At 38.7% G+C, this 21,018-nt stretch overlaps 2 protein-coding genes and 1 pseudogene across 4 annotated transcripts in view; 1 reads left to right on the top strand and 2 right to left on the bottom strand.

Moving 5' to 3' along the window:
• PCMT1 (protein-L-isoaspartate (D-aspartate) O-methyltransferase) overlaps window positions 1-13,246 on the top strand; it is a 45,691-nt gene extending 32,445 nt beyond the window's left edge. The window contains exons 7-9 of one of the 3 annotated variants that reach the window (XM_066373013.1): window positions 703-872; window positions 10,688-10,831; window positions 12,455-13,246. In XM_066373013.1, the coding sequence (XP_066229110.1) occupies window positions 703-872; window positions 10,688-10,831; window positions 12,455-12,467 (327 nt within the window). In that variant the 3' untranslated portion in view covers window positions 12,468-13,246. Of the gene's footprint in view, window positions 1-702; window positions 920-10,687; window positions 10,832-12,454 lie in introns of all 3 variants that reach the window. The other 2 variants (XM_066373014.1, XM_066373015.1) reach the window with 2 other exon arrangements.
• Window positions 13,247-16,373: 3,127 nt separating this feature from the next.
• Window positions 16,374-17,091, bottom strand: LOC136398734 (NADH dehydrogenase [ubiquinone] 1 beta subcomplex subunit 8, mitochondrial pseudogene; annotated as a pseudogene).
• A 2,633-nt stretch (window positions 17,092-19,724) lies between these two features.
• The window catches only part of LRP11 (LDL receptor related protein 11), a 39,075-nt gene continuing 37,781 nt past the window's right edge, over window positions 19,725-21,018 (bottom strand). Inside the window, exon 8 of the mRNA XM_066373009.1 lies at window positions 19,725-20,985. Within this exon, the coding sequence (XP_066229106.1) occupies window positions 20,824-20,985 (162 nt within the window). The 3' untranslated portion in view covers window positions 19,725-20,823. The remainder of the gene's footprint in view (window positions 20,986-21,018) is intronic.

Here is a 21,018-nt window from a genome sequence, read left to right as displayed (position 1 = left end):
ATAAAAAATATTCCATGCACTGTTTCATACAATACTTCTGGAAGAATTACTTTAATAATATCAGCTAAAAAAAATGATATCAGCTAAAAATAAGGGGGGAGAGAGACTCTGGCCGTACCTTCCTTCATCTTGGTGGCAGCATCCCTAAATTCAGTTATAAAACCGCGGATCCCTTAACTTTGGTCAAGTGATGCCCTAAATTCTACAATGACAGGGATTCCTTGCCTAATTTCTACATTTCTCTCCAAACCACAGAGTGCAAAACAAGCAGATGGGCATTGGAATTTCTGGCTTAGCCTTGGCCTTTCCAATAGGGTAGTTCTATTGAAATACATATGTGTTCAGTTCAGACGTTTGAGCACTGCAGTGCAGCAGGTCCTATGTAGATGCTAGGGGCACAAGGCTGAGTAAGACACAGCCATTGTGAGAGAATTTATGGTTTAGTTGGAGAGGTAGATATGAGTAAGACACAGTCCCTTTCATCAAATAACTTGTCGTTTAGGAGGAGAGGTAGATAAGTAAATGACTAAGTGGGAATTGAGTGATGATAAGGTTAACAAAGTATGTGTCTACCAAATAAAGCATATTGTACTTTATCCCTATGGATACTGAAGGCTGTTTATGGAGATGTAAAAGGACTATTAATATAAAATTTACAATTTGGTGTGTGTGTGTGTGTGATTTTCTTGTTTTTTCTTTTAGCTAATAGACCAGTTAAAGCCTGGTGGAAGATTGATATTGCCAGTCGGTCCTGCAGGTGGAAATCAGATGCTGGAGCAGTACGACAAGCTACAAGATGGCAGTGTCAAAATGAAACCTCTGATGGGAGTGATATACGTGCCTTTAACAGATAAAGAAAAGCAGTGGTCCAGGTGGAAGTGATTTTATCTTCTGCTCTTTCTTCTTCCACACATGCAAGGTGAAAGGGTGTGGATTTTAAGACATTAGACTGCGAGAGCTGCTTTTTTGGTTATCGCCTTTTCGCTTTCCATCTCACCATCAGAAATTCACTACATTAAAAATGTAGACAAATTTTGCATAGTCTGCCCTTCTTTTGGTTTGACTCACATCTTTGGGAAAGGGAAGGTGAGACTTGGTTGGCACAAAGGCATTTTTTAAAGAGGCTTTCAGCCACAGTTTTAGTACTAAGGAGATTTTATCGTCAGCCACTCTTGTTTCTGTATTTACCAGTTATTTCTATAGCCGCTATATGGTCACAAAGCAAAGGCTTTGGTGAGAGGAGAAGGGACCATCATTCTGAGTCCTGTTTATTCTTTTATAGCAGTGTCATAAAGAGAAAGAAGGGAAAAGGTATTCTTGTCCCAGTCTTCCAAAGTGTGAGAGTCCGAGAGAGGACATTCTCCCTTTCAGCTTGATTACTCTTCCTGTCACGTTCACAGATGTCTGACAGCCTGTGCCTGTTTATCCTGAGCTGTTGTTTCAGAGCCACTCTGACAGATAAACTGTGTGCCATTCTTACGGGACGGCCCAGCTGTTTTCAGGGGAGTCGATAAGCTCGGAGTGCCCAGGTCTCACAAACCCACCCAAAGGTCCAGCAGCATGCAGCTCAGTCTTCAGCACAGCATGGTTCATCGTGGTGCCCACTTGTTCATCTCAGCATAACTGAATAGTTTGTTTAAAACCAAGACTTCTTCCTCTCTTTCTTTCCCCTACTTCCTCCCATGGGGAGGAGTGTGATCAGTAAGTGAAAGTGACCTTAGCTAAGACCACTTGGATTAAATGCCAAAATAAGAAAGGCTTTTGCCTGACCTGTGGTGGCGCAGTGGGTAAAGCGTCAACCTGGAAATACTGAGGTTGCCGGTTCAAAACCCTGGGCTTGCCTTGGTCAAGGCACATATGGGAGTTGATGCTTCCAGCTCCTCCCCCCCCTTCTCTATAATAAATAAATAAAATCTTAAAAAAAAAAAAAGGCTTTACAGTTTCCTTATTTTAGAATCTGTTTTTATTTGACAGGATTTTAATATAACTATTTTCTTAATAACTAACATGCTGATTATAAGTTTGATAGCTCTCCATTTTGTTTTTGAATGAGTGTTAAATTGCAAAAATGGTAATGAATGTAACTCGGTTTGTTAAAAACTAAGTTACTTTTAACTAAATTTTGATTGGCCATTTCTTGATATCTTACTAGGAATTGCAGTTTATTCTTCACCTAATGTAGTTACAAAGTTATTTTCTTTGAATTCTAATCGAGCTCAGCCACTTTAAAAAATATTAAAAAGCTATCTCTTCAGTTAGAATCAGATAGTTATTAACAACTAATTACAACCTTCCTTCACTTTGTTTCTAGTGTAGTTATACTATTGCATAATTGTATTGTATAAAGCACAGAAATTTTATATCATGTAAGAGTTCAGATTTCTATTTATAAGTTTTACATTTATATTTGTTTTTGTTTTTAGCGAGAGACAGAGACAAAGACAGGAAGGGAGAAAGATAAGAAGCATTAACTCATAGTTCTGGCACTTTAGTTGTTCATAGATTGCTTCTCATATGTGCCTTGACTGGGGGACTCCAGCCAAGCCAGTGACCTTGGGCTTTAAGCCAGTGACCTTTGGGCTCAAGCCAGTGACCATGGTGTCATATCTATGATTCCCACTCTCAAGCCGGTGACCCCTCACTCAAGCTGGATGAGCCTGCGCTCAAGCCCTCAACCTTGGGGTTTTGAATCTGGGTCCTCAGCACCCCAGGTTGATGCTCTGCTCTGTCCACTGTGCCACCACATGGTCACGCCATTCTTTTTATATACAATAAACATTAGTATTGAACATTCTACCTATAATTTAATGAAAAATGTATTTTGTTTTGATAATCAGAGGTGGACATTTAATGAAGCTCTTGAAACTTAAGTTTCAGGGCCTCTATTTTCCTAGGGTCCTCCTGGCCTTAGACATAGCATTATATGAAGTCTTGTTTTCAGTTTTCCTTTTTCCCTCTTTGTAAAGAGGTCCCCTTTCACCCTCATTGTATAAGCTTTAGGCTTCCACAACACCTGTATCCACCCCTGATAAAACTAAGCTATTTATATTAAATTTAAATAATTTTTAAATTACATATAATTATTCAGTCAGTTACCAAATATTTCAAATGTATATATACTCGTTTTTCTTTTTGTTCTTCGGTGTTTTAAAACACTGAGGAATTTTATATGTATGCATCTTTGGAAACCCTTCTCTTATACTAGAAGGACTAATTTTTTTTATTGTAAATTTTCTGTTTAAGTACATTTTCCTACCTCCAGAAATGTAGTTTTAATTACAAAGATAATCAGTTACTTAATTGTAAATCTTCAATTTAGAAGAACATGTTTAAAAAATATACAGGTGAAACAAAATGGGAAAAAAGACTGCTATATTAAAAATTATTTGTACTGGAAAATAGGATATTTGAGTGAGTACAACATCAACAGTTAACGCTATTTATATTTGTGTTCATAAAATACAAGTCAGGGTCCAGGCAAAAAACAAAGTATTCTGCTAAGATTTTGAATTAATTAAAGGGACTATTCAGAGAAATATGGGAAATATTATGGGAACCAGTACAGGAAGTTGACATGCCCAGAGACCAGAGACTCCAAGGTAATTCGTGGTTAAATATTTCTCAGTTTGAGACCTTCTGAATTCATTAATTCACTAGGTGTCTGTCTGTTGCCCCTTCTGCCAGGCACTGTACTGATTCAGGAGAACACAGCTGTGAAGTTGAAACTGACCATTCTTGTACAACTTACAGTCATGTGAGAGAGCCAGAAAACTGCTATGACAGAAGCAGAGGCAGCTACAGGCGGACTGTTTTTGTTTTGTTTTTTTACAAAGTGAAGGCTTGTGGCAACCTTGGGTCCAGCAGGTCTATCAGCGCCATTTTTCCAACAGCATTTGCTCACTTTGTGTCTCTCTGTCACATTTCAGTAATTCTAGAAATATTTCAACCTTTTTTTATTATTACTGTATGTGTTACGGTGTTCTGTGATCAGTGGTTTTTGATGTTGCTATCGTAATTGTTTTGGGGTGCCATTAGGCACATCCACATAAAATGGTTAACTTCATCACTGTTGTGTGTCTCTCCCTCTCTTTGAGACACATGAATATATGAATATTTAAATTAGGCCAATGAATAGCCCTACAGTCACCTCTGAACGTTTTCAAGTGAAAGGAAGAGTTGCCTGTCTCAGTTTATATCAAAAGCTAGAAATGGTCAAGTTTATGAGGAAAGCATGTGTAAAGCTGGGATAGGCTAAAAGCTAGGCTTCTTGTGCTAACACTCAAGTTGTGAATGCAGAGGAAAAGTTCTTCAAGGAAACTAAGAGTGCTACTCCAGGAAACACCAATGATGAGAAAGTAACACAACATATTGCTGTTACGGAGCAAGTTTTAGTGGTCTGTATATACAACAGCCACAACATTCTCGTAAGCCAAGGCCTAATCCAGGGGGAGCTGCTAACTCTTCAGTTCTCTGAAGGCTCAGAGAGGTGAGGGAGCTGCACAAGTGTGACACGAGTAGATGTTGGTTTATCAGGCTTAAGGAGAGAAGCCATCTCCGTAACATAAAAGTGCGAGCTGAAGCAGCCAGTGTTATCCAGACGATCTAGCTGGGATCATTAATGAAGGTGGCTACACCAAACAACAGATTTCAGTGTGGACCAAACAGCCTGCCTTATACTGGAAGAAGATGCCACCTCAGACTTTTGTAGTGGGACAGGCTGACTTTCTTGTTAGGGGCGAATGCAGCTGGTGACTAAGGTGAAGCCAGTGCTCATTTACCATTCAGAAAACCCTACGGCCCTCCTGTGCTTTATAAATGGAACAATAAAGTCTGGATGGCAGCATCTCTGTTTACAACATGGTTTACTGAATATTTTAAGCCTACTGTTGAGACCCTGCTCAGAAAAAGATTCCTTTCAAAATACTACTGCTCACTGCCTGCCTCTGGTCACTCAAGTGCTCTGATGAAGACGTACGAGATGAATATTGTCTCCTGTCTGTTAACGTAACATCCATTCTGGAGCCCATGGATTAAGGAGTAATTTTGACTTTCAAGTCTTATTATTTAAGAAATTCATTTTGTAAAGATAATAGCTGCCGTAGATAGTGATTCCTCTGCTAGATCTGGGCAAAGTGAGTTGAAAATCTGGAAACGATTCCCCATTCTAGATGCCATTGAGAACATTCATAATTCATGAGAAGAGGTCAGAATGTCCACATAAGCAGGAATTTGGAAGAAATTGATTCCAACGCTTGTGAATGACTTTGAGGGGTTCATGGTTTCACTGGAGGAAGTAACTGCATGTGTGGTGGGAACAGCAGCAGTACCAGAACTGGAAGTGGAGCCTGAAGCGGGATTGAGCTGCTGCCGTCTCGTGATGGAACGAGAGTGGATTAGGAGTTGCTTCTTACGGACGGACGAGCGAAGACGGGTTTCTTGAGATGGAATCTACTCCTGGTGAAGATGCTGTGAAGGTTGTTGAAGTGACAACAAAGGACATAGACTAGTATATAAACTTGGTTGAGAAAGTAGTAGCAGGGATGAAGAGGACCGACTCCAATTTTGAAAGCAGTTCTGTGGGCCGAAGGCAATCAAACAGCATCACATGCTACCGGGAAATTGTTCATGGGAAGAAGAGTCAGTTGACATGGCAAACTTCATTGTTCTTTTAAGAAGTTGCCACAGCCACCACCATGGCCAGTCAGCGACCATCAACACTGAGGGAAGACCTTCTATCAGCAAAAAGATCATGACCCACTGAAGGCTCAGTGATGGTTAGCAATTCTGAGCAATAATGTTTTTAAGTTAAGGTATGTACACTGTTTTTAGATATAATGCTACTACTGTACACTCAGCAGACCACAGTATAAACAGAACACAGGCACTGGGGACACAAAAGTTCACGTGACTCGCTTTACTGTGAGTTGTCTGGACCCAAACCTGCACTATCTCCAAGGTGTCTCTGTAGTGCAGCGCTTTTCAACTTTTTTCATTTCATAGCATGTGCAAACTAGTTACTAAAATTCTGTGGCACACCGAGAAATGTTTTGCTGATCTGACAGAAAAAAGTAGGGAAAATTTTGATTCATTCACACCAGACAACTATTATTATGTTGGCTGTTGTAATTTTTTAAAAATGTTATAATTGATTTGAGAGAGAGGAAAAAAACCTGGATTTGTTGTTTCACTTATGCACTCTTTTGTTGATTCTTTTATGTGCCCTGACCGGGGGGATATTGGGACGATGCTCTAACCAACTGGGCTACTTGGCCCCATCTGTTGTCATTTTTTTATTTGAGGATTTAAGGGAAGAGAGGTCAGTCCAATTCTTGCTGCACACAGCTTGAAAACCACTGCTGTGGAGGGAGTGTGTTTCAAGTCTGCCTGGAGGGCGGTAGAGAGCAGCTGCGGTGTTGAAGCCAGGCCGTGATCAGAATCACAGTTAGAAAGACAGCTGGCTATGCTGCAGAGTAAATTGAAAGGGGCAAAACTAGTCAGTATCAGGAGGTAGGTGGTTGTAGCAAGTCAGGGGAGCTGTGGTGTCCTGAGAAAGGGCAGTGGTGCTAAGACAGAATGTGGCTACATTTAAGAGTCCCGTACAGTTTTCTAAGGGCCCAGCTTTCTGACGAACCCTAGAGCTGGTTGCTGTGCTCTGAGCGCGTGAGGTCGAGCATGTGCCAAGGAGATGCGATAGAAACAATTTTATTTATTTATATTCATTTTAGAGAGGAGAGGGAGAGACAGAGGAGAGACAGAAGGGGGGGAGGAGCTGGAAGCATCAACTCCCATATGTGCCTTGACCAGGCAAGCCCAGGGTTTCGAACCGGTGACCTCAGCATTTCCAGGTCAATGCTTTATCCACTGCGCCACCACAGGTCAGGCGCGATAGAAACAATTTTGAAAGGAACTGGTAGGCATGTCAAATTCTGCCAAATTAAGCCAAAACCCAAATGTCGATTTACGGCTTCTTATACTTGAGTGTCACCTTTAATTTGGGGGATGAATAAAAGGAGAGAATGCAGCTGTGTAGGCTGTAGACCTAGGATTTGTGGTTTATGTTCATGGCTAAGGAAGTGTAATTAGTTTGTTAGTTCCTTCATAAACTCCATACTTGAAAAAAGTTTATTTTACATAAGTATATTTATTTTATGTATTAAAAACAATATTTTGTTAATCTTCTGGTAAGTTTTGTTTTTAATAACCACATGAGTCAGTGGAATACGTTAACTCTGTTTGCAGAACTAAGGCGTGTTTCAGGGCCCTGCTCCACGAGCACTTGATCTGTTTCCGTGAAGCGCGCTGCATGCGTGAGAAGGTGTTACCAATCAGTTGGGCACTTCTAGGATTGACAGTATAGGTCCTAGAGTAGCCAATTGAGCATGTGTTCCAAGTTGTTCTATATGATCCCTTTTAACTTTCTTTACATATGTTACAGCATTATGACATATTTGCATCTTGAAAGGCTGGGATATATTCTGTTGCTTTGAAATTTTTTTCTTTTTCTTTTTTTTTTTTATCTTTCATCATGCTTTGTACAAAGCCTTCATTACCTCAAAAAGCCTATTAACTTTCTAACATGCATGGATTTTAATTGTTTTATGATAGTACATCCATTGTTTATAAAGAATATGTAATATTAAATGTTAGAATGTATAATACTAAATGTTAGTAGCTTAGAGTTATTAACCTAATTAATTATATTATGTATAATTATGTATTTTATAACAATAATAAATGTATACAACTATTAACCTAATGAAAATAGCACATATATGACAATTTTAAAGAGACTTTCTAGAAATTTAGGGTATGCTACTTTTCTTTTAGATTTTATTTATTGATTTTATAGAGAAAGGAGAGAGGGTGGTAGTTACTCAAAGTTGTTTCACTTAATTGTTCGTTGCTTGCTTCTTGCTTGTCATATGTGCTTTAACCTGGCAAGCCCAGGGTTTCGAACCGGCAACCTCAGTGTTCCAGGTAGTCTGTTATCCACTGTGCCACCACAGGCCAGGCAAGGGTATGCTACTTTTCTTTCCATTTATTTATTTATTTATTTATTTACTTACTAATTTTTTTTTTTTTAATTTTTTTTTTTGTGTGTATTTTCCTGAAGCTGGAAACAGGGATAGACAGACAGACTCCCGCATGCGCCCGACCGGGATCCACCCAGCACGCCCACCAGGGGGCGACGCTCTGCCCACCTGGGGGCGATGCTCTGCCCCTCCGGGGCATCGCTCTGTCGTGACCAGAGCCACTCTAGCGCCTGGGTCAGGGGCCAAGGAGCCATCCCCAGCGCCCGGGCCATCTTTGCTCCAATGGAGCCTCGCTGTGGGAGGGGAAGAGAGAGACAGAGAGGAAGGAGAGGGGGAGGGGTGGAGAAGCAGATGGGCACTTCTCCTGTGTGCCCTGGCCGGGAATCGAACCTGGGACTGCTGCACGCCAGGCTGACGCTCTACCACTGAGCCAACCGGCCAGGGCTACTTACTTATTTTTGAGGGGGGGGGGATGAGAAAGATAAGCATTAACTCATAGTTGCTGCACTTTAGTTATTCATTGATTGCTTCTCACAAGTGCCTTGACCTGGGGGCTCCAGCTGAGCCAGTGACCTTGGACTTCAAGCCAGTAACCTTGGGATCATGTTGATGATCCCACACTCAAGCTTGGAACTTTGCACTCAAGCTGGAGAGCCTGCACTCAAGCCGGATGAACCCACACTCAAATTGGCAACCTCGGGGTTTCAAACATGGGACCTTAGGGCCCTGGAAACTCTGGTCAGCAAACTGCAGCTCGTGAGCCACATGTGGCTCTTTGGCCCCTTGAGTGTGGCTCTTCCACAAAATACCACGTGGGGCGCTACCTCAATAAGGAATGTACCTACCTATATAGTTTAAGCTTAAAAAATTTGGCTCTTAAAAGAAATTTCAATCGTTGTACTGTTGATATTTGGCTCTGTTGACTAATGAGTTTGCCAACCACTGCCCTAGACTGATATTCTATCCATGTGCCACCACGGGTTGGGCCAGGGTATACCACTTTTTATTGTTAATGCTTATCTATGTAAGTCAGACAAAAGATCTGATGATGTAGAGTTTGAAATTAGGAAAAATTAATAACTTGAAAGGTATACAGATTTTGGAGTGTTAGGATATGACATAGTTATACCTGCACAGGCGGCAGGTTTTTGGTTTCTTTGGTACCCAAATGTTAAAATTCAGGTCCATAAACTTAATTTTTTTTTAATTTTAGTGCTGTACATTTCCTTCTATTTGTTTTTTAAAATACTGTTAGTGAGCTCTGTCTGGATAACTGTTAGAGCGTCATCCCAAAGTGCAGAGGCTGCCGGTTCGACCCCTGGTCAGGGCACATAACAGGAAACGATCTACGTTCCTGTAACTCTCCCTCCCTCTCCCTCCCCTCTTCCTCTCTCTGTAACATCAATAAATAAGAACTTTTTAAATACTGTTTCTGACACCAAAGTAATGCATGTGCATCATAAAAATAGAAAAAAGTACAAAGAATCAATCACCCATAATTCCAGAATCCAGGGATAACCATTATTAATATTTTGGTAATTTTTAACTCTTATCCATAGGTCTATGTACATCTTTTTTATAATCTTGAGATCATATAGTAGCATTATTTTTTACTCTTTTTTTATTGCATCAAATGACATCAGCATTGTTCCCATCATTAAACATTTTTTTACAATATATTTTTCTGGTTTTATTGAGATGTAATTGACTTACAGCACTGTATTAGTTTTAAGTGTACGAAATAATTTGATATATGTTCATATTGCAAAATGATTACAGTAGGTTTAGTTTTATGATTTAAAGTCCTATGTTCAAGTCTAATCCATGTTGAGTTGAATTTTTTGTGTGTGGTGGAGGAAAGGGGTCTAGTTTCATTCTTTTGCATGTGGCTATTCAGTTTTCCCAGAATATTTTTTGAAGACATTACTGTTTCCCTATTGTGTATTTTTGGCTTTTTAATTAATTAACCATATATGTGTGGGTATATTCTGAGCTTTCTATTCTGTTCCATTCATCTGTTTTTATGCTAATACTATATACTGTTGTGATCACTGTAGCTTTGTAATATAGTTTGAAATCAAGAAGTGTGATGTCTCCAGCATGATGTTCTTCTAATATTATTGCTCTGGGGTCTTTGTGGTTCTATACAACATTTAGGAGTATTTGTTTTATTTGTGTGAAAATGCTGTTGGAATTATGGTAGGGATTGCATTGAATCAGTAGATTGCTTTGGGTGGTACGGATATTTTAACAATACTAATTCTTCCAATCCATGAGTACAGAATATAATTTCATTTATTTGTGTCTTTTAAATGTCTTTTATTAATGTCTCATAGTTTTCAGAGTATAGCTCTTTGACCTCATTTGGTTAAATTTATTCCTTGGTATTCTATTCTTTTTGATGCGATTGTAAATGGGGATGTTAATTTCTCTTTCTGATAGTTCATTAGTGTATAGAAATACAAATTATTTTTATATTGATTTTGTATCCTGCAACTTGACTGAATTAGTTTATTCTACTTTTTTTTTTTTTTTGTGGAGGCTTTAGGGTTTTCTATATATAATATATCATCTGCAAAAAGAGACAGTTTTATTTCTTCTTTTCCGATTTTGATGCCTTTTATTTCTTTTTCTTGCCTAATTGCTCTGGCTAGGATTTCCAGTACTATGTTGAATAAAAGTGGCAAGAGTGGGCATCCTTGTCTTGTTCCTGATCTTAGAGGAAAAGCTTTCAGCTTTTCACCGTTGAGTATGATGTTAGCTGTGGGCTTATCATATATGGCCTTTATTATTTTGAGGTACGTTCCCTCTATACCCAGTTTGTTGAGTTTTTTTTCTTTAAAAACTTTTTTTCTAAATGGAGAGGATATTTGGGAATGTTGCACTGTGTTGTTGGACAATAGGATATTTATTTACAATATCCTTAATGCCTTGCAACAGGTAAATAAAATGTGGTAAATTGTTTAAAAGACAATAATAGTATCTTCAATTCATATATCAAAAGCACAAGTGAATTGAATTTATGAATGTACTTTGCAAGTGCCCATATTTTAATGCTTGTATGATTTTAAGGAAAAGTTACCCTATGAGAAATATAGTGCTTAAATTATTTAGAAGAACATATTAAGTAGGAACAGAATTGATGATTTATTATTTAAAAGGTAATCCAGTACTGAAGCTTATGGGAGAAGTCACTTTTAAAATATTTTCTTACACAATTTACAGAATTCAATTAAAAAAAACCATCTCTTAATTTCCACTTACCTGGGAAATTTTAGCTCTTTATTTACCTCCCTTACAAATTTATTTTTAAAACTTATTTATTTATTTATTCATTTTAGAAAGGGGGTGGAGAGAAAGAGAGGAGAGAGAGAAGGGGGGGGGAGAGCAGGAAGCATCAACTCCCATATGTGCCTTGACCAGGCAAGCCCAGGGTTTCGAACCGGCGACCTCAGCATTTCCAGGTCGACGCTTTTATCCACTGCACCACCACAAGTCAGGCCTATTTTTAAAACTTTTAATTACCAATAGGTTATAAGAATAGTATGAAGAACTCCTGGCTCTCTTTATCCAGAGTTACCAATTATTAACATTTTTCTATATTTACTTTCTTATTCCTTCCCTCTATAAATATCCATATATGTAATATTTTTTCCTGAATCATTTGAGATTTGTTGCAAACATTAAACGTTTTCACCCCTAAAGTACTTGAATGTTTAACAATGTTTTTGCCACTCGAGAGTACCCTCAGATATGAGGCAGGAAGGCTTTTCTGGTAGCTTTATTGTTTTACTTTTAACAGCTTTATTGAGGTACAATTTACATACCATACCATACCCTGTACTTTAGACTGCATTTTTATTCCTTCCTTCCTCTGACCGGCCATTGCTGGTACAGTGCCACACCGGGCTGACAATCAGTTGACAGGTGTGTGTATGATACCTCTGGGTCATGTTTTTTTCTCATCTGGGTTGAGATTGACACACTCAACATTTGCTAACTAAGCAAAAGGCTAAATTTTTGTCCAATTTTGTGAATGTAACTGTAAAACTTTATTTGAACTCTTAAATACTCCAGTTGTCATCTTACAACAAATAGTATTAACAAGATCCTAGATCTAAAACTAATTTCTCTGAATTTTTGGTCCTGAAGTAAGAAAGTTATCTTCTGAATTAAAAAGTAGAGAATGCAGGCCCTTTTGTTTCACACTTCATTCTGGATTAGCATGAGAGATGTCTGAAATGGCTGGTTTCCATTATTGCTTGGACTTGGGACCGTTTGCTCTGTTTTGTTGTTGTTTTTATAATATATTGCTTGGAATCCGTGTATTTTTACTGATTTAATAGTTGTATCTAACCATTTTAAAGCCAGGTTTTGCAGTCTGTAACTCCTGCTTACATATTTCTCTCTTTTTCCCCCAGGGACGAACTGTAAAAGCAACATCAGCTTGACCAGTATATAATTACAGTGGATTGCTCATCTCAGTTCTCAAAGCTTTTGAAAACCAACAGCATCACAGCTTGTTTTGGACTTTGTTACACTATTATTTTCAGCATGAAAACGTGTGATTTTGTAGGGATTCTAATTCTTCAAAGAGGCACAAAAGCCAAATTGGTAGAGGAAGGATGCAAAGTATATACATTTGTTACTACTTTAATATACCCACATTTTACTTAAAAATATTAAATGAAGGGGTTCTGCAAAATGAAAAACTTAGTTTGTGAATTGATTTGGAGGAGTGGATTTTCTTTTTTTAGACACTTAATTCTGTCCTGATATTAATTTTTGAGATTGCTTTTGTGCATCAAATAACACCACCATTCACGAGATTCTTGATTTTTGGATGTCTGTTAAATGCTACTAAGAAAATAGAGATGAGCTTCCTTTCTAAACCTTTTGATGTGGTGTCATAGAATAGCATGTTATAGATACAATCAGCTGCTTTGTTATCTTAAAACTAAGCAATTGTAAATATTAAAATTTAAGAAGATGGCAGGTGATGTCCCTTAACACTCAGTTCAGATTGGACATAACTGACATAGTTCTTTCTCTCTGTAAAAATTATAGACTTGTAGCTCAGTACTATTTCTTCTGTTTCTATTAATAATTTGCTGCTGATAACGTAATGAATTTAACATGCTGTGTAAGCTGTATCCTAGTCACTGAACAGTTTATGCAGTGCTGCTTTGCCAAATAAAGTTAAAAGTAAGAGACATTGGTGGTGTTTGAATGTAGAACAGCAGGTCCACCAGATACAGAGTGCTGACTAAAATAACAAAAAAGTTCTCTGATGCTCCATTTTGTGACATGTGCGTAGGTTAATTCAACTGGACGTTTGTAGCATGAGTGTGACTGTTTCTTGAGGACAAGGACTACATACACCTCACTATTTTTCTTTGCCTCACACAGGGCTTGTTCTCTTGTAGATAGATGTACATACAGTAAATGCAGAATGTGTGAGCAGATGAGTGAACTGACAGTGTCACAAAAGAGCTGGCTGAGGATAAATAAAACCCATCTCTCACCTATAGAGGATTTATTAATATAATGACTGTAATTGGGTTTCTGAGAAATCAGTTGCACCTTGGAGTCTTGTTTAAATGTGGTTTTATACCTTTTATAGTGGGATCTTAGTTTCTCCAGGGTTCGAGAACTCAAAACAACATGCACTCCAGGCTAGCAGAGCTAATGCTCCCAGCAAAGCCCTTCCGTCTGCTGCGCACACTGTCTGTATGATTCTGGCCTGTAGATGCTTAACTGAGGGTGCAAGGTACGTCTCCCTACTTCTCAATGTCTTAAACATTACTTATTTTTAAATGGTTTTTTAAAATTTGCATACATCTTTTCACTAGTGTCTGTAATAAAATTCTGAGACACAGGAAACTAGCATTAGTCAGTGGCCAAAACTTAAAAGTTTCAGTTTTCTATCATTGGCTTCAGTTTGCTATGGTTGATATTGTTTCTAGACCTAGGCCATGAACCCGTTGGTCCATGAATCAGTGTTATGTGAGTTACTTTCAAAGGTTAAGTATTCCTTAGGACTTAAATTAATTCTTAAACTTATCCACTAGTCTGTATCCTTTATAGCCATTGCCAGCATTTTATTATATGGAAATCCCTATGTTAGGTCTTGGCATAGAAAAAGGCCCTCATTTTCAGAGAGTCTACAGTCTTATGGAGGGGACAATTAATAAATCTCATTAGACAAAGTGCCACCTTTACACTTCTGTGAATTAAAATTTTTAAATATTTTAAATGGATTTTAACAAAGCCTCAGTAAATGGGTAGAGATGGAAATAGTGAATTTTAACTAGGCCTAAGAGCTTTTCTCTCTAAGTTGAATTTATGTGTTGGTCAGAGATAAGAAATTTCTTTAGTCTTTGTATTCATAATTTCTAAAATATTTCAGCATTTCATTTCTCCTTATATAAGTAATCCCTTTTCATAATATAAAAATTAACAATGAAAATATTTTTTAAACTTCCAGCCTAGTGAAATTCTATTGAAACAAAGCCCTTTTTATAAATTAAAGGTCTAATCTAATTCGGTGGGACACTTGAATCTATGTAAGCACAATAAATTAAAATCAATAAAAAAGATAATAAAGGCCTAATCTAGCTCTCAAGAACTAAAATTAAGAATCCCAGCGTCTAATAAGAGTTTCAACATTTTTCCTAGCCAGCATTAGAAAAAAGTGGAAAAAAAAGGTGACATTTGGGCAAAAATATACTATTTATTTGATTATAATGGACCTCTACTAAAACATCATAAAAATTTAATGCATTTTAATATTCTTCCTATCCACAAACACAGTGTAGGTTTCCATTTATTAGCATCTTTTTTGATTTCTTCAATGTCTTATAATTTCCCAAGTACAGATCTTTTACCTCGGTTAAATATATCCCTAGGTGTGTGTGTGTGTACAGTATGTGTGTATTTATTAGTGCAATTTTAAGTGGGATTTCATTTCTTAGTTTCCCTTTCTAATAGCTCATTATAGATGTATGAGATGCAACTGATTTCTGAATATTTATTTTGTATCCTGATATTTTACTGAATTCACTAATCAGTTCTAGTTTTTTGGTTTTCTATGTATAGTATCATATCGTCTGCAAATGACAGTTTTACCTCTTCCTTTTCAATTTGGATGCTTTTATTTCTTCTTGTCTGATTGCTGTGGCTAGGACTTCCCACAGTTGAGTAAGAATGATGAAAGTAGATATCCTCTTGTTCCTGATCTTAAGGGAAATGCTTTTAATTTTTTCCCATTGAATATGATGTTAGCTGTGGATTTGTCGTATATGGCCTTTATATGTTGATATCCGTTCCCTCCATTCCCACTTTGCTGACAGTTTTTATTATAAACTGATGCTGGACTTTGCCAAATGCTTTTCTGCATCTGTTGATATGGTTATATGATTTTTATCCCTTTGGTTATGCAGTGTACCATGTTAATTGATTTGCAGATGTTGAACTACCCTTGTATCCCAGAAGTAAATACCATTTGATCATGGTGTATGATTTTTTAAATGTATTGCTGAATTTGGTTTGCTAATATTTTGTTGAAGATTTTTGCATCAATGTGCATTAGGGATACTGGCCTACAATTTTCTTTCTTTGTAATGTCTTTATTTGCTTAGACATACTTAGACCTAAATAAAGGAAATGTAGAAGACTCAGTTCTAATCATTCAGTCCATTCTTGAACACATTTAGCTTTGGGGTATCTAACCTTATTTTTATCCTTGATGGTTTCATAATTAGCAAAAGAATCAGCACAATTCTTTCCTCATAAAATGAACTTGAGTGTTTTTCCTTCTCTTGAATTTTTTATAATGGTTTGAGAATAGGTATTAGTTCTTTGAATGGTAAAATTCATCTCTAAACTGTTGGTCTAGAACTTTTGTTTATTGGGAGTTTGATTACTGCTTCAATTTTGTTGGTGGTTATTTGTTCAGATTTCCTGTTTCCTCTTAATTCAGTCTTGGGAGCTTGTATGTTTCTAGGATTTTATTTATTTGGGATCTCTTTTCCTTGATGAGTCTGATTAAAAGTTTATCAATCTTGTTTATCTTTTCAAAGAACCAGATCTTGGTTTCATTGATTTTTTGTATTTTTTTGTTTCATTTATTTCTGCTCTAATTCTTAATTATTTCTTCCTTCTATTCATGTTGGATTTTGTTGTTTTTCTTTTTCCTTTAGGTGTAAGGTTAGAATGTTAATTTGAAAATTTTCTTGTTTCTTGAGGTAGGCCATATATATTGCTATGAATTTCCCCTTAGGACTGCTGTGTCCCATGGATTTTGGGTTGTGTTTCCACTTTCATTTGTCTCCAGGTAGCTTTTGATTTCTTTCTTTTTTTTTTTTTTTTTACCACAGCACTAAGTTTTATTAGGGATTTCTTTAAGGTTAAGTCTCTAGGAATGAGGGAGTCAGTTAGGGGGCACAGAGCCCACGAAGCCTCAGATTTCATAGTGAACCACAGGCTCAGGTTCTTTGGACGGATCACCGCCTCGTTCCAGGTAGAGATCATTATAAGGATACTGCTTTGGCCCCATGGGCTGGTAGGAGGGATAAGTCTCCCCTACCCAAAACATGAACACCATGAAGGCCACGAAGCCGAAGAGGTGCTTACACATGACAGTCCAAGAAACAGGCGTGGGGGATGTGTCCACACGGTTCCTGATATACATATCGAGGTCCCAGTGAATCGGTTCACCAAAGTTTAATCTCAGGTCTGGGTGGTCCCAGTCATACCATGGATCCCTCTCATGCTGTGAGCGGTCAGGGAGCTTTGGGTAGTCGCCATACCCCATGCCATCATCCGGGTACGGCTCGTAGTCTTCCACTCGCATATTATACTTCTTGGCGGCAGCAGCCCTTTCTTCTGGGGACCTGGGATAGGGCCCAGGGAGCATGTCCTTGGTAATGTGGGAGGCTGCCCGTGCACCCAGCGGCACCATATTCCGGGCTGCCCTTTGCAGCATTCGGACTCCCAGGACCCCCGCCCCGGCTGCCGCCATCTTGACCTTTTGCGGGCTTTCTGATTTCTTTCTTGTTCTTACTGCTAACCCATTCATTAACCCATGTTTAGTAACATGTTACTTAGCCTCCATATGTTTGTGTTTTCAGTATTTTTCTTGTAATTGATTTCTAATTTCATAGTATTGTAGTCAGAGAAGATGCCCGAAATGATTTCAGTCTTCTTAAATTTATAAAGCCTTGTTTTATGGCCTAATATGTGGTCTATCCTGGAAAATGTTCCGTGTACACTTGAAAAATGTATACTCTGCAGTGTTGGGGTGTAATGCTCTAAGAGTATCAATTAAATCCACATGTTCTAATGTGTCATTTAAGGCCACTCTTTTTTGTTGGTTTTTTGGAAGAAATATGTTTTAAAAGTTCATATACTCAACACAATTTTCCTTAAGCTTTTTGATAAAAATTTAAATAATTTTTGTATTCAAATTTGTTTTGAGAAGGTCCCCAAGTTTTGAGATGACTTTATAAGATCTCTGAGTGATTATATAAGTTGATCTCTTTCCATTTTACAGTGTGGTGGCATACAAGATTAAAATACTGATAGGATCTGAGAGTTAAACTAAGGCAGGAAGACCTACTTAGACCTAAATAAAGGAAATGTAGGAGAAGGCTCAGTTCTAATCATTCAGTCCATTCCTGAACACATTTAGCTTTGGGGTATCTAACCTTATTTTTATCCTTGATGGTCTCATAATTAGCAAAAGAATTTATAAGTGTTTGCTATTAAAATAGCTGAAACTGGAAGATGCTTTCATCTTTAGAATATGACAGTAGGGTAGTGCAAAAAAGCTGAAAAAAAAACCAGGGCCAATACTCAGAATAAGTCAGCCACCTCAGTTGCTAAAGGAGCCAGGGAGATGAGAACATCGGTGAACAGCAAACTGCAAATTAAGCTTTTCCCTCTTTGAATTTGGCTTGGGTAGTTTTTTATCAGAAATTCTCATTCAATTTTGATTTAAGCCAACAGTTGTAGAAAACCTAGAGTCTAGAAGAAAATGGGAGTAATTTTGCTAGGAACAAACCTAGTAGTATAATTCCCAAGGAAGCAAAAACCAAAACATGAAATAGTTCGGGACAGTATAATTTAACAGTGACCCCGAATTACAGAATCCCAGGCTCAGATGCTTCTGTGACACATCATTAATACGATTGTTGATCAAACAGGTGCGGAAAAGGATAGAGCCTGTGTTCCGGGGCCTACCGCACTAGAGTATGTGTTTATACAGGGTAAGCCCAGTGACTCCACCTACAAGGCCAGCCTTGAAAAGCAAAGCTGAGGCTCAAGTAGAAATACGCACCCTCGTGTTCATGTTGTGGGAAAATACGGCCAAGCACTGCATGAGTAACCAGCACTGACTGAAACGAGCTGTTGGCTAGTGTGAAAGGGAATGGTGGAGCATGTCACAGATTTGAAAAGTCGAGCGGAGAAAGATGGAAAAATTCTATTGTTTCTTATGGAGGAGAACATTTGATACTCGGGTGACTTAAAAGTGCTTTGTGAAGCCTGACCAGGCGGTGGCGCAGTGGACAGAGCGTCAGACTGGGATGCGGAGGACCCAGGTTCGAGACCCTGAGGTCGCCAGCTTGAGTGCGGGCTTATCTGGTTTGAGCAAAAAGCTCACCAGCTTGGACCCAAGGTCGCTGGCTTGAGCAAGGGGTTACTCGGTCTGCTGAAGGCCCGCGGTCAAGGCACATATGAGAAAGCAATCAATGAACAACTAAGGTGTCGCAATGCACAATGAAAAACTAATGATTGATGCTTCTCATCTCTCCATTCCTGTCTGTCTGTCCCTATCTATCCCTCTCTCTGACTCTCTCTCTGTCCCTGTAAAAAAAAAAAATGCTTGTGGAAGGAAGAGTAGCTGCAGTCTACTCGTACTAAGGATTGAAAGAAAAAGTTAAATTTTCAGAAAGATGGTTTCAGTGGGCCTTTTCTCAGGAAAAAGTGTGAAACACAAGAACATGTTTGAGAGGTAAATTGTGGGCTTTTCCTTTAAATTATTTTTAAATTGTCTTAGGTATAGAACTCCTTCAATCACATAATCAACAGGAGAGTTGACTTTAAAAATTCCTGTTCAAGCCTGACCAATGGTGGCACAGTGGATAGAGTATTGACCTGGCCCAGGTTCAAAACCCCGAGGTGGCTGGCTTGAGCGTGGGATCATCAACATGACCCCATGGTCACTGGCATGAAGTGCAAGGTCGCTGGCTTGAACAGGGGGTCACTGGTTCAGCTGGAACCTCCCCCTCCTGGTCAAGACATGTATGAGAAGCAATCAGTGAACAACTAAAGTGCTGCAACTACGAGTTGATGCTTCTCATCTCTCTCCCTTCCTGTCCATATATCTCTCGCTAAAAAAAAGAAGAAAAAGTCCTATTTAGACATCTGAATGTAAACATTTTAAAGATCTTGATTCTGCTTCTCTAATCCTTCCCTCTTTGTAAAATAGAGTTGGTATGATTAAGTAAGATGCCATAAATACTGGCAACTTATGACTATATTAAAAGGTTGTAAAGCCTTAAGAATAAAAGATAATTTATTAAAGGACCGTTGTACACGGGACATCTTTTCTCAGGTATTTCAACACCACAACAATATTAAATTGCATTTAATTTCTTCATGTATAAAAGATGTGCTGAAAGACAGGCCTCAACAGTTGTCATTTTATTGGGTATGACATCCACAGAAAAGGGCATAGCATCACAGAGAGAACAGACATCTTAAATTCAGTCACACAGTCATTCTTCTTGCCCTTAGGGAGAAATTTAAATCTTTGCTCAATTCTAAACTTTCAACAAAATGCTTGAAGTTTTCAGGAAACAAAACAACCAAATGCCATTTTTCTAGAACTAACTTTTCATTTGTCAGTGTATTTGGTTATACTGTCAACCCAAATTAAGCGCTTTGCTAAAGGAAGATCCTGTCTCAGGGTCAGTCTGAACATAATGTGTCTAGACTGTTCTCAAGAATTTTAAAAGATTTGTCACGGTTAAAATAAACAAACACATATTATATAAATGGGACATTATGTGTGGACAGGCACCACACTATATATTCCACTCAGAAGAATCATTTTTAGAAAATGTATAATTCCGGCATTAGGTGATGATGGGAATAATTTGCCTTTAGAATCCTACAAATTAGAAGAGATGCTAAGCTAGATGCCAGTTTTCTGTAAAGATGAATTTGTACAAAAATGCTTTATGCTCTAGGAATACATAAGCTTGGCATTAGCTGGCTGCACATTATAACATTTTATAGCATTAAATAAATAACGGGAAACAGCTTCCACTGGATGAAAGAACCTGATGGTACATAAACGAGACATTTTTACAAAAGCAGCACTCAGAAAGCCACTCGATGTTCTGCTTCTCCATCTCAGTGTATTTTCTCCCCCAGCAACACAGACTGCTGTTGAAAACCGGTGACTGACAGGAGCCGCCGTGGGCAATGCAGAGTGGGTTCGTGAAGTATTTACAGGCCCCCTTGCTCGCTCTGCCCTGAGCGGAGCTGCTGCCAGAATCTCTGACCTGCCAGCTTCTCCGCCTCCACCCTGAACGCCTAGGTCGCCACTTCCTGCCCGGGCTGGAGCTCGCTGGAACTCCGTCTGAGACTTCTCCCAGAGGGCTGCCTAGCGAGGCAGCGCCGACAGGGTATGAGAGGCACGGAAGGGAGCACATTCACTTCCCCGAGAGCACTGACCTGTTCACAAGTTTGTCCTTTAGATCCGCCTGCCATAGGTCCCATCTCACTGAACGTACAAGCTCACGTGGGATCCAGTCTCAGAAACGGGCTTGGAAGGGGAGAAGGGAAGGAGAGCTATGGAAGGTGACTGAGGAGCAGGAGGCCACAGAGCGAGGGGGCGCTGAGCACGAAGTGGCGCAGGCTGGCCAGGGGCCATGGCTGCTTCTGAAAAGGAAAGGGTTATTAACACCGCATTCTA

Source organism: Saccopteryx leptura, chromosome 3 (genome assembly GCF_036850995.1).
Source record: "Saccopteryx leptura isolate mSacLep1 chromosome 3, mSacLep1_pri_phased_curated, whole genome shotgun sequence".
NCBI lineage: Eukaryota > Metazoa > Chordata > Mammalia > Chiroptera > Emballonuridae > Saccopteryx > Saccopteryx leptura.
The sequence above is the reverse complement of the archived record's forward strand: the minus strand, read 5'-3'. Positions and strand labels throughout refer to the sequence as shown.